The 15,000-nt window shown below is 42.0% G+C and overlaps 1 protein-coding gene across 1 annotated transcript in view; it reads right to left on the bottom strand.

The window, feature by feature from the left end:
* The window catches only part of LOC143291830 (sodium-coupled monocarboxylate transporter 1-like), a 36,533-nt gene that overhangs the window by 3,419 nt on the left and 18,114 nt on the right, over positions 1 to 15,000 (bottom strand). Inside the window, 10 exon segments of the mRNA XM_076601946.1 lie at positions 1,302 to 1,428; positions 1,431 to 1,524; positions 2,254 to 2,340; positions 3,631 to 3,701; positions 6,278 to 6,393; positions 8,057 to 8,145; positions 9,586 to 9,667; positions 11,203 to 11,343; positions 13,034 to 13,188; positions 14,245 to 14,312. Coding sequence (XP_076458061.1) covers positions 1,302 to 1,428; positions 1,431 to 1,524; positions 2,254 to 2,340; positions 3,631 to 3,701; positions 6,278 to 6,393; positions 8,057 to 8,145; positions 9,586 to 9,667; positions 11,203 to 11,343; positions 13,034 to 13,188; positions 14,245 to 14,312 — 1,030 coding nt within the window.

The raw sequence follows: 15,000 nt of genomic DNA on the forward strand, positions 1-15,000 counted from the left end.
AAACGATGTTCCGTTTCCTCCCGGCCACTGCAATCCGCTGTATTAGTCAATGAAACACTTGCATCAGACATGAAAATAGAGGTGTCAATCAGTTATTCGAAATTTACATGTTCGTAAAGATCCTCATGAAGTTTATTTATTTTCGCCGGCAATTCATTCCGAGGCCGATATTATGAATGACGACGAGCTTGGCCATGGTCTGTCTCTGGATAGATACCTATTTTTAGATCAGTGGTGTCCACTTATGTTTGCAAGCGAAGACTGACCCACTCGCCAATCGGTCTTGCTGCTATTTCTATGACCTTATAATTGTTATAATCATATGACTTTATATAATATTCATATGACCTTTATAATCAGTCCTTTGCTTCATGCTCCAACCCCTGTTGGCTGTCTCAATACACTTATGAACGTTGACAGTAGATTATATATGATTTCCATCTGTCTGTGCCCACCCCCATCCCCCTTCCCCGCACACACATACACACACACACGCAAGCACACAGACACATACATACAGACATACAGACAGACACACACACACACACACACACACCACACACACACACTTCTCGACTAATGTCACTCAAATAGTGAGAAGACAGCACACACACACACACACAAACACACACACACGCGCGCGCGCGCGCGCGCGCAACCACATACACACACCTTCTAGATCGTACAAATGATACTGTATCCTCCATGTCAGTTTATCCGTGTGTGTGTGTGTGTGTGTGTGTGTCTGTGTGGGTGTGTGTGTGTGTGTGTCTGTGTGTCTGTGTGTCTGTCTGTGTCTGTCTGTGTGTGTCTGTGTGGGTGTGGGTGGGGGAAGGGGGGGGGAGAAAGAGGTTTGAATAAATCGTACGCGATTTAACGTAACTGTTACAAAAAAGAAAAGAAAAGTTAAAATAATAATAATCAGGTTACCATGGTTACATAGCTATGCCGTGTATTATATTTTACAATATTGCTGTGACATGGGGCAGCTGATTGTTTCGCTGTCTTATTAAAGAAGACTATGGGATTCGAATCGTTCGTAATGGGGTCGCTCCATGCGCTTTTTGACGGTCAGCCTTTGAAAATGACCCATAGAAAGTGAAGACAGAGGATTCACGGGGCACAGTGATTTCAGTGTCTGTTGAGGGTCTGTCTGCCTGTGGTTTGTCTGTCCTATGTGATTATTGTCTCGTTTGAAGAAGTAAAACAACAACAACAACAACAACAAAACGGCAAGAATAATAGCCATGGAAAAACAACACCAACAACAACGAAACTACAAAATATATTCATTTCCCTACTCAGCAGCAGTATCAACTGCCGTAGAACCGATATCCACGGCGGTGACATTGTCGGACGATAAAGACCCGAGGGAGGCGTTGGCAAGGACCAAGGTCACGTTGCTCCACGCGCAGCCCGTGGTGACCAGGGTGAGGGGACGGCTGTGATCACTTTGTGCACCAGGGCGCCAATCCCGATCCACGTGAGGAAGGCAAGGGAGGTCAGGCAGCCGACCAACGCGCCCTGATTGGGGGGAAAAGACATGCCTAAATTGAGTTATGTTTTCTTCAGTTTAAAAAAAAAGAAAAAAAAAAGAAAAAAAAAGAAGAAAAAAAGTGATGAACTCCACTTTCTATGAAAATGGCATTACACCGACACATCTGACACACTGAGATTGCTATGTATCTTCACAAGTTCACGTAATAAACAAATTATTAACTATGATATATGCTTATTTTCATTGACTGGTTGTATAAAATACTCGTGAGACTGACATTATTCGTTATTACACTTATCAGACTTTTTTTTTTTCTTTGTTTTTAAGATCGACCTGGCCAAGCTTAGTCTGTATCATTTGGTTATTTCCTGAGCTGATGGTTACACCTTCCAGATCGTGCAAATGATACTGTATCCATGTCAGTTTATCCGTGTGGGTGTGTGTGTGTGTGTGTGTGTGTGTGTCGGGGGGGGGGTGGGGTTGAGGGGGGGGAGAGAAAGAGGTTTGTATAAATCGTAACCGAGTTAACGTAATTGTTACAAAAAAGAAAAAAAAGTAAAAAAATAATAATAATCAGGTTACCATGGTTACATGGCTTTGCCGTGTGTTATATTTTACAGTATTGCTGTGACATGGGGCAGCTGATTGTCTCACTGTCTTATTAAAGATGAAGACGAAGGTGTCCGAATCGTTGGGCCTAATAATATACAATTATTATGTATAGATAATAATTATGGTCCATTTGGCTCTCTCACCAAGGAGTTGGCCCAGGGGCAGAACATGCCCAGGACAAAGAGTCCCAGCGAAGGTCCAGACAGAAAACTGCTCACACTCATGGCAGCCTGTGGGACAGAACACACCTCCATCATCAGCATCATCATCTGCGTCGTCTTCAGTCGTTGTCGTCGTCATTCATAACATCGCTGTGACCTTAGCACCATATTAAAGTCATCCTCATCCCCAGTCATCATAGGAAGCAGTTTTATGCAGTATCATGGGACATGTCATTATTAATCGTTGCCAGTCGACTTTTTTTTTTTTTACATTATTTTCTATTTTGTATGCATATTGATTGATTGATTAATTGATAGACTGACTAGGCGATTTTTTTTTCGTTCTGTCTTTCTCTGATTGATTGATTGGATTGCCTTTTTTTTGGAGGAGGGTGGCGAGGGGGGGGGTACGGGAGGAGGGGGTTTGTTGTTTGTTTTTTTACAGCTTCGAGCACACACACATACACAGAGATATAGTCCCACCCCCTCTTCACCCCCCTGTGTGTGTGTGTGTGTGTGTGTGTGTGTGTGCGCGCGCGCGCGCGCATATACACACAAACACACACAAATACTATCGCAAAATTCTAGTTCTGTTTTTGAACGATAGTGAATATCTTACTTCTTTGTTTCAAAATAAAGTTTCAGGTTTTCGCCTTGTAGAAATAGTTACAGCTTTCCTCATTAGCTCTCAGTTATTCATTGCAGTTTGCTTGTTAGCTTTTCAGTTTGCTTTATTTCTGATTTTTATGTGAATTAAAAATGTTCGGTCTCTGTGAGTGTGAATGATAATGTTGACATTATCTAGAAATTGCTGACACAAATGATGATAATCTTATACGAGTATCGAATCTGATGAAAAATACGAAATTACCATTCGTGGAGGTTATTTGTACTGTACCGAGTCTGCGGAGAGTTGATCAAAATCAGATTATAGTAAACAGTAAAGAGTGGTAACATGGACAAGGGGCACCAATTTCAAGTTCTTCTAGCACAAGGGTAAACTGATTGATCTTAAATAGTAGATTATAATAACATTATAATACAGTCCGACTGAATTTACTACAAGTGAAATCACGTAATATCAAAGAAAGGAAGAAAGAAAGCGAGAAAGAAAGAAAGAAAGAAAGAAAGAAAGACAGCACACACACACACACACACACACACACATATATATATATATATATAAAAATATATATGTATGTATATATGTATGTATCAACTAACAAACACAAACACACACGCACACTACTACCACCACCGTTATCTCTACCACCCACTCACGCCCCCCCCCCCCCACTAACTCCACCCCCTACCCCCTTACACGTATAGTAGATTATGAATACAAACATAGACCATCACCTGTAACACCGTGCCGTCCATATTACCTGCCACGTAGGCAAGGGTCACTCCGACGGCGCCGAACACTACCACTGAAACCCAGTATCATCAAAGAAGCTATAGTCTGTTGATGTCACCATTAGCTTTGTCAGTCTGTCGCCACTACCGTTGTCGTTACTGTCGTCATTACCGTTGTCATTACTGTCGTCATTACTGTCGTCGTTACCGTTGTCATTAATGTCGTCATTACCGTTGTCGTTACCGTTGTCATTAATGTCGTCATTACCGTTGTCATTACTGTCGTCGTTACCGTTGCCATTACTGTCGTCATTACCCTTGTCATTACCGTTGTCATTACTGTCGTCATTACCGTTGTCGTTACCGTTGTCATTAATGTCGTCATTACCGTTGTCATTACTGTCGTCGTTACCGTTGTCATTACTGTCGTCATTACTGTTGTCATTACTGTCGTCATTACCGTTGTCATTACTGTCATCATTACCGTTGTCATTACTGTTGTCATTACTGTCGTCATTACCGTTGTCATTACTGTCGTCGTTACCGTTGTCATTACTGTCGTCATTACCGTTGTCATTACTGTCGTCATTACCGTCGTCAATACCATTGTCATTACTGTTGTCATTACCGTTGTCAATACCATTGTCATTACTGTCGTCGTTACCGTTGTCATTACCGTTGTCATTACCATTGTCATTACTGTCGTCGTTACCGTTGTCATTACTGTTCTCATTACCGTTGTCATTACTGTCGTCGTTACCATTGTCATTACTGTTGTCATTACCGTTGTCATTACCGTTGCCATTACTGTCGTCATTTCCCTTGTCAATACCATTGTCATTACTGTTGTCATTACCGTTGTCAATACCATTGTCATTACTGTTGTCATTACCGTTGTCAATACCATTGTCATTACTGTCGTCGTTACCGTTGTCATTACCGTTGTCAATACCATTGTCATTACTGTCGTCGTTACCGTTGTCATTACCGTTGTCAATACCATTGTCATTACTGTCGTTGTTACCGTTGTCATTACTGTCGTCGTTACCGTTGTCATTACCGTTGTCATTGCTGTTGTCATTACTGTTATGGCAGACCGAGGACCAACGCATCGACCGCACCACCCTTCACGGAAAAGACCACGGCCACGAAGAACTTGACCTCAAGAGCAGATCGTCAATAGGTCGACAGTTAAATTCACCACTAAAGAGCTAGATTGATTCTGAGCCATTATCAATTTATCCCCGTGATATGTTTTCCCGTCTGTAAACGCTCTTAAAACGGAGAAACCAGTTGTATTTTTCGGACTCTTCATGTGGGCGTGCCAGTCTTGTTTATTCGATTCAGTTTGAACCTGACTTTAAATTTCGCAACATATGTTCTTTTACAGCTAACTCCTTAACATATCCAGACAATACAAAAACCACGTGTAGTTAGTTTATAAAAAAATAATTTTCACGAAAACATCCCAGTTATTCTTTCACAGACTCTGATTGACCAGAATCAGTATCAGTAACTCAAGGAGGCGTCACTGCGCTCGGTCAAATCCATATACGCCATACCACATCTACCAAGCAGATGCCTGACCAGCAGCGTAACCCAACGCGCTTAGTCAGGCCTTGAGGCCTTGAATGACCATCATTTTTTTTAATTTTCATACGCTTGTCCACATAATCTTGTCAATGGAAGCCGTGTTAGTCTAAACCAGTATCAAACGTATTTTATCTTCGTTCTTTTGGGTAATGGATACTGACCAGTTTCCCCATAACAAATTTTGTTAGACGATTGGAATGGCACCGAATGGAAGCGTTTAAGTGCATAGTGTATGGACTCCCCAATTTCTCTATTATCGCATGAATCTCATACCTCCACTCCAAGTGCTAGCATTGGTTCAGTCCGTTAGCCAAAGAGCTTCCAGAAACATTTTAATTTTCTTAAAGATCTTAAAATTTCTAGTACCCATTTCTTTCCGTTTCTACAACCTTTTTTTTTAGAGCTGGGTTTTAATTTCCATTTTTATGACACATAGACAATTAACATGAAAATGTAAGGGTGAAACATGAAAGGGCAAAAAAGACAACGGACGAACACACGATGAAAGCAAACAAAAGATGAAACTAAAACATAATGACATACACGTATAGTATTCCAAGCAAAACAACTGTGAATAAGTGTATATATCATGTAAATTAATCATCAAATATAAGACAAGATATCCATATCACCAATAACGTATCCTTTGAATATGTATCTTAACGTGTGCACTTAGAATAGGAGAAAATGAATGAATTCATAATAAAGTCATATACTCGAAATGAGACATTATAAAAAATAAAAAAAATCATCAAGAACAAAATCGTCATTACCATCACACACACACACACACACACACACACACACACACACACACACACACACACACACACACACACACACACACACACACACACACACACACACACACACACACAGACACACACACACACAGACACACACACACACACACACACAGACACACACACACACACACACACACACACACACACACACACACACACACACACACACACACACACACACACACACACACACACACACACACACACACACACATTCTGCGCTATGCACACGTTCCGCGCTGTCCACACACCTATCAGTTTGGAGAGGAGGGTGGTCAAGAAGTCGGACAGTTTGGGGCAACAGTAAGGGATGACCAGATCCTTGATGGTCACAGCCGATATGGCGTTCAGGCCTGAAGACAGCGAGCTGACACACCGTCGTCGCCGTCATCATCATTGTTCATCTTCATCATCAATATCACAACCATCATCATCATCATCATCATCATCATCATCATCACAATCACCATCATTACCGTCATCATCATCACCACCACCACCATTATCATCATCATCATTATCATCATCATCACAATCACCATCATTACCGTCATCATCATACCCACCACCACCATTATCATCATCATCATTATCATCATCAAAACAATCATCATCATTACCATCATCATCATCATCATCATCACCACCACCACCATTATCATCATTGTCATCATCAAAACAATCATCATCATTACCATCATATCATCATCATCACCACCATTATCATCATTGTCATCAAAACAATCATCATCACCACCACCATCATCACCACCACCACCACCACCATCATCATCATCATCATCGTCATCACGATCGCCATCATCATTGTGGGAGTGAAACAAGCTAGTATACAAGAGATGTATGAAAGTCGAGTGGTTAAAAAAAGCGGGTAGATAGCAACTGACGACACCCATATTATGAGCTATTGCCATCAGGACGACGCTACAGAACTTTTAAGTTGAAATCCAGAGCTCTGAAGACTTTTATTCCACGTTCAATCCACCTTTTAAATTCTTGAGAAATCTGTGTGTGTGTATGTGTGTGTGGGTGTGTGTGTGTGTGTGTGTGTGTGTGTGTGTGTGTGTGTGTGTGTGTGTGTGTGTGTGTGTGTGTGTGTGCGCGCGCTCTCATGTGAGACGTGTGAAAGTCCGTGCATGATAGGCTGTACCTTGTTCTAGTTGTGGTGTGTGTGTGTGTGTGTGTGTGTGTGTGTGTGTGTGTGTGTGTGTGTGTGTGTGTGTGTGTGTTTTCTGAGCTTAAAAACGTGACAATTGGTTATAATGAATGTGCAATATGTAGGAGGAATAATGTGCAATATGCAGGATGAATGTACAATGGAATATGTCTAATGCTAACGTCCATATTCTAAATATATTTCTGTTTAATAATTACGATGTAATAATTAATTGCAATGTTTTTAAAAGCGAATATGTGAAATGCTTTTATTTGAGAACATATGTTTATTACTCTTGTTTAATCAAGTAATCCGCGTGTGTGGGGTGGGTGGCGGAGGGGGGGGGGATGCGGGTGTGTGCTGATTATCTGGTTGCGTTTTTCCGCAATTTATCTTTATTGTTATTTTATCTGTCTATTATAATCAATGTGCAGTATAGTAGGCTATGTTTATAATTATATTCAAATAATGTTTCTTAATTCTTTCTGTTTTTACATTAAGAATACTAGTTATTACCTGCAGTGTGTGGATGTATGTATGAAACGGTGTATGAGATATTTTTTTTACATTTGTATCTTCGTAATATTCGTAAAAGCTGTTGTTGACTTTTACAGTTATGGTCCCCATGTTGTTTACTTGTCTATGTTGTGATAATGCACCTGACCAAATTTCTCCAGTTGGAGATAATAAAGTTATTCTTATCTTATCTTATCTTACACACACACACACACACACACTAAACGCCATATATGCACACGAACGTGTCAAGTCGTCAAATGCTGCGTTAAGGAAGCCAGGAGACCAAGTAGAAAGACTGATACTGCTAGCTGCAAGGCGGAGTCTGTGGCTCACCAACCTGAGGCTTCCACTGAAGATGCAGGCCACGAAGACACCGGGGATCCCTGTGTAGTCTCCCAGGATGTCCATCACGAACAGCGGCAGCAGCTGTTCCCACGTGCGTACATGAGTGTATGTAATTAGATGCACACGTACGCACACACACACACACACACACACACACACACACACACACACACACAGAGGAATTTTTGCGTGCTCACACGGAGGCATCCACACATAGACAGAGACAGAGACAGACAGACAGACAGACACACACACACACACACACACACACACACACACACACACAGAGGAATTTTTGCGTGCTCACACGGAGGCATCCACACACAGACAGAGACAGAGGCAGAGACAGAGACAGACAGACAGACAGACAGACACACACACACACACACACACACGCACGCACGCACGCACCTACACCCCCAACACCCTAACACACACACTGTTTCAAATATTTGTCTTTGATTCCTGTCTCTCCTTCTGCCCGGTTTACACCAACATTCTTCTTCTTCTTCTTCTTCGTTCGTAGGCTGCAACTCCCACGTTCACTCGTATGCACACGAGTGGGCTTTTACGTGTATGACCGGTTTTACCCCGCCATGTAGGCAGCCATACTCTGTTTTCGGTGGTGTGCATGCTGGGTATGTTCTTGTTTCCATAACCCACCGAACACTGACATGGCTTACGGGATCTTTAACGTGCGTATTTGATCTTCTGCTTGCATATACACACGAAGGGGGTTCAGGCACTAGCAGGTCTGCACATATGTTGACCTGGGAGATTGTAAAAATCTCCACCCTTCACCCACCAGGCGCCGTCACCGTGATTCGAACCCGGGACCCTCAGATTGACAGTCCAACGCTTTAACCACTTGGCTATTGCGCCCGTCCAACTTAACATTCAACTCCCTCTCCTCCTCTCTACCTTTTTAACGGTAACATTCAAATGTGAAGATTAGTCCTTTAACAAATTGTCTACAATTGTGACGGGACATTAAACAAACCCCCAGCTCCCACGCCCTCTCCCCGCCCCGCCCCCCTTTCCCCAACGGGTTCATAATCTGTCGCACCATGCGTTTTTGACGAGGTCAGCACTTGAAAATCATTCTTTAAAAAAAAAAATTATTAAATGCAAATTCAGGAGAGAGGAACAGGAAAAGTAGTGATGGCATGAGGTTTGAGTGGAGTGGGGAAGGGGAGGATCTTCGTCTAACATCACAATTGTGGATGGACGTTAAACAAAAGAACGAACGAACGAACACACACACACACACACACACTCTCTCTCTCTCTCTCTCACAAGCACTTACACACGCACACACATTCCTTCTCACTCTTTCTCCCTCCCTCTGCGAGTCTCTCATCACCACCCCTCTTTCTCACTATCACTCCCTCTACTCTCTAACCTCCCCTTCCCCACGCCCCCTCTTTCCCATCCACTTCCTACTCCTCCTTCTCCGTCCCATCAACTCCCACCCCCCTCCGGCCACCCTCCTTTCCCCAAAGCCCCAGTTGCCAAACAGACCTGGTCAGTCCTGGAGATGAGTGTGGCAGGGTGACAGTCAGCGTAGAAGGCGAACATGACCACGCCAATCATGAAGGTCAGGCTGCAGACGAAGACCATCACAGGGAAATTGAGCCACATGGCTCTGCAACAATGACAGATCAAAAATAAGAAGAAGAAGAAGAAGATGATGATGATGATGATGAAATCACGGCTCACGTTGTGTGACAGTAGATGGAGTGAAATGATGATGATGATGATGATGACGATGATGACGATTAAGACGATGATGATGATGATGACGACGATGATAAAGAAGCACAGCTCAATTTGTATGGAACTGAATGAAGGATTGTCATGATGGTGAAGAAGAAGAAGAAGGAGAAGAAGAAGAAGAAGGAACAGCTGTGCAGCAATTACAGCCATAGTTGTCTCGATGTTATTTCACTTCTTGCGACTGCCATGATACGTTGCAGTGGGAACAATACCGGTGGAAAGCAGCAACAGCAGCAGTTGTAGCGCCAGCGGTGATATTATAAGTGGTAAACTATATAAAAAAACACACCCAAAAACCAAAAAAAAACAGGAACAAAAAACACGTACGTCGCAGCAACTGCTAGTAGCAGCGGCGGAAGTGATTACTTCAGCATCTGTAGTGTACGCAACAGGTCATAGAGGCAAACGAAGCACTTGTACCACAGCGGAAGTGGCATGGGCAAGTAGATGCTACAGCTGCAATATCAGCAACATCAATGACAGTTCCAACACTTATTTTATGCGCACACACGAATGCACGCGATCGCACACACACACACACACACACACACACACACACACACAGAAGTAAATGTCAAGTGTATATGCTTTTGTTTCCTGACAATTGAGCATATAATTTTTCACTGTAGCTTGATGAAGCCTTTTGTACACGAAAGTGTGTCTTCACAAGTGACTGAGAACGTTGATGTTTTTGACTTTTTGCATTCATTATCAGATGTTTCGCTTGTCAGTTTAACGACTTCTCTTTTACGAAGTCCTTTAAGTAATTTCCTGTAACTGTATTTAGAGGTTTGTTTTGTTTTTTGGGTTTTTTTCTTCCAAATTTCACCCACATTTTTACCCTCATTGGCCCAGTTTCCCCCAACCCTCCATTCATCCACATCTCCCACCCCTTCTAACCGATAATACTCAGATGTATTCATAAATACTTTAACAAAATGTCTTCAATCACCGATGTGTGTGACGGGACATTAAACAAAAATTCCTCCACACACAGACACATACACACACACACACATGCACACACACACACTCACCCCCACCCCACCTCCGTACCCCCCTCCCACACACAGGGACACACACACACACACACACACACATACCAGTACCCCCGCCCTCCCCCGCATCCTCCCCTACACACACACACGTACTGCTGGATGTAACGAACAGAGGAATAGGAGAGAAGGAGAGACATTGTTGAACCCCCACCTATCCGCCCCCCATGCCCACCCATCCACACACAGACACAGACAAACACACACACACACAGACAAACACACACACGCACACACCACTCCCCTTCCCCTGCACAACCCACCCCCCACCACCCTCCCGCCCACACACACACACACACACACGTACTTTTGGGCGTGACGAACAGAGGAACAGGAAAGACAGCGCTGGACCTGGGCCTGGTTGACCCCGTACAGCGACAGCCAGAAGAACCCTCCCCCCACCACCACTGACCACACGCTGTGCCGGGTGCTGGGGTCCGCGCTGAAACTGCACACACACACACACACACACACACACACACACACACACAGACACACACGTACACACACACACAGACACACACGTACACACACACACACACACACACACACACATAGAGGGACACACACACACAGACACACACACACAGAGGGACATACACACACACACAGGAACACACACACACACACACACACAGAGAAGGACACAAACACACAGAAGGACACACACACACACACACACACACACACACGCACACAGAGGGACACACACACAGATAGACACACACGCACACAGATACACACACACACACAAACAAGTCACGTCAGAGGACTGTACTGCTGCTGTATGTCAGTAAACAGTTCATGCACATGCACATAGTTTCAGTTTCAGTTTCAGTTGCTCAAGGAGGCGTCACTGCGCTCGGACAAACCATATACGCTACACCACATCTGCCAAGCAGATGCCTGACCAGCAGCGTAACCCAACGCGCTTAGTCAGGCCTTGAGAAAAAAAAAAAAAAAAAAAAAAAAAAAAAAAGGGGGGGGGGGGGGAATAAATAATAGATAAGCTTACATAAATAAATAAATAAATAATAATTATAATATAGAAAAAGGTAGTAGTAATAATAATAGTAATACTAATAAAATGATAATAATAAAAAATAAATAAATAAATAAATAAGACAACAATGGTGATAATTAAGCGAATGAATGTAAAATATGACGACACACATTCACACATACACCCACACATGCATAACAGAAATGCACCAAACATGCAGTTTCACAGATATGAAAGTACAGTCAAATACATATAAACGTACATGAGCTCCAACACACACACACACACACACACACATTACCTTGCACCTCCTCCAACCCCCTCCTCCACACACTCATTTCTCATGCACATAACCATGTCAGATGGTCTCTATGTGTCTACAATTTTTTTTTCTCCCGCAGATAGAGGTAAAGGTGATGGCGCGGCATTTGAAGGTTTTGCTACGATTGTTTTGCTTAATTAAAGATAGAGAGCGAGCGAGAGCATTGGTGCCAGACGGCTTCTTGGTAATCACTCGAATAAGTCCTTATGAAACGGTCAATAAAGTGATGCTGCGGATACTTAAAAAACAAACAAACGAAATATGTATCAGTATCAGTATCTGTAGCTCAAGGAGGCGTCACTGCGTTCGGACAAATCCATACAAGCTACACCACATCTGCCAAGCAGATGCCTGGCCAGCAGCGTAACCCAACGCGCTTAGTCAGGCCTTGAGAAAAAAAAAGAGAAAAAAAAGAGAGAGAAAAGAAAGTAAAATAAAACAACAACAACAACAAAATGAATGAAATAAAAAGAAATAAGTAAGTAAATAAATAAATAAATAATAGATGAATACATAAAAGAGAACTACTACTAATAATGATAATATTTATAAGGCGCAAAAACTTGATAAAGTCAACTGTAAGCGTACAATAATAATAATAATAATAAATAAATAAAAACATAAATAAAATAAAATAAACGAAATAAACAATCAAAAACAAACAAAAAACAAAACAACACACACACACACACACACACACACACACACACACACACAAATAGCCTTGCATCGAAAGACAACGCTCAACCCTTTCAACCAGTCTAGTTTTGTTTTGGTTTCAAGCGAAACAACGAATCAACTCATCATACTCACTCGTCAAATTTGATCCGGCCTCGTTCTGAAGCGACTTCCCACGCTTGCGCAAAGCCTCCTGTGACGATGGAGCCCCGGATGAGAACAGCTAACAGTCCGGCCACCATGACCACCAACTGGAAAGTGTCCGTCCATACCACCGCCTTCATACCACCCTAGAGAACAGATACAGAATAATAGGTAACTAAGAAAAACAAACAAGTAAATAAACACATACACACTCATATATATATATATATATATATATATATATATATATATATATATATATAATAAATAAAAAGAATTTACAAACTGGCAAGATGACGAATGTAGAGTGACCGCTCATACTTACTTTCAAAAATAACATAAATAAATAAATGAACAAATAGATAAATGAAAGAATGAATAAACAAATAAATAGATAAATAGATAAATAAATAAATAGACAGACAAAATTAATAAGTGAACAGATAAATAAATAAATAAAAAGAAAGACAGATAAATAAGCAAACAAATAGCGAAAGAATGAACAAATGAAAAAAAGAAATGTTTCCTTACACTTCTGGACAAATTTGGTGGATCTCTGAATTTGAAACTGCCATCATCTGAGTCCCTGAACATTCATCTAAATACTCCGTGTATTCAAACTACATCAACACTGGTAAATCGGTCAGCCACTCAAACCATCAGTCAATCAAATTTCTTCCTTGTATATTTTACAAGATCCTATGTATAGATACAGTGAAGTGATATAATATGATATAGCGCGTACAATGCGACGCGATACAATACGATGCAATTGAATGCAATACAACATTGCACAAGACGTCACAGAACAGGACAGAGCCAACATGTGCAGTACAGCACACCATAGCATAGAACACCACAGTACGGTCCTATACACTCTAGTACAGTACACTCTAACACAGTACATTACAGTACAGTACAGTGCAGGGAGTGCAGTACTACAGTCATACAACGATATCATTGTTTACAAGCAAAACAACATTTTTGGTGGGTATATGCAAACATCATAAATGGACAAAGCCCTAAAATGTCAGTTAAACGGTTGCAAAACTGACTGAGTTATGAAGGTTTAAATGAAAGTGTGGGTAATTTTTCACCCACGAGGAATACGGCGAAGGTTAACTTTCGCAAAGAAACCGGGAAGAAACACAACACAACACAACACAACACTGCGCAGCACCTTGCAAGACACCACAACTCACCAATGTGGTGTAGAAAGTCACCACCAGTCCCACGCCCACCACTGTCCCCCACAAACTGACCTGGGTCACTGACAGAATACACGAGCTCATTAAATAAATCAACCAGTCGTTTCATCGTCCCCGGCGTCAAGATGAGCGTGATCAGAACAAAGCGATGACCCTCAAACCCTTCTTAACAAGGGTAACATTGCTTTCGTCATCATTCTTGGGAAAAAAAAGAAAAGCAGCCTCCTCCTCCTTCTCCTCCTCCTCCTTCACCTCCTCCTCATCATCATCACCACCACCAACAACAACAGTATGAGTACAGTCATCGCAGTAAATCTACCTACCATTGCAGGTATTGTTTTGGAAATTGTTTCTACTGTTACTGCTGCTGCTGCTGCTGCTAGAAATACTACCAATAATGTTATTTCTTATGATGATAATGAATGGTGTTTGTATAGCGCAAGTCTATATAAATTTAGACTCGCTGCATTGACTGAATACTTGTGTTCCTGCATGTAAATGCTGTTACTGATGCTGCTGCAACAACAACAACAACAACTAATAATAATAATGATAATAATAATGTACATTTATATAGCGCCCTTTCTCACTAAGAACTCAGGGCGCTTTACATGAAAGAAAAATATTACAAGTAATATAAAACAATCATGACCACTCTTTCTCAAAAGACCCCTCCTCCCACTCACACTCTCCCTTCCCCACTCCACATACACCCAGAGTGAGCTGACATGGGTGGTGGTGGAGAAAAGG

Source organism: Babylonia areolata, chromosome 18 (assembly GCF_041734735.1).
Source record: "Babylonia areolata isolate BAREFJ2019XMU chromosome 18, ASM4173473v1, whole genome shotgun sequence".
Taxonomy (NCBI): Eukaryota; Metazoa; Mollusca; class Gastropoda; order Neogastropoda; family Buccinidae; genus Babylonia; species Babylonia areolata.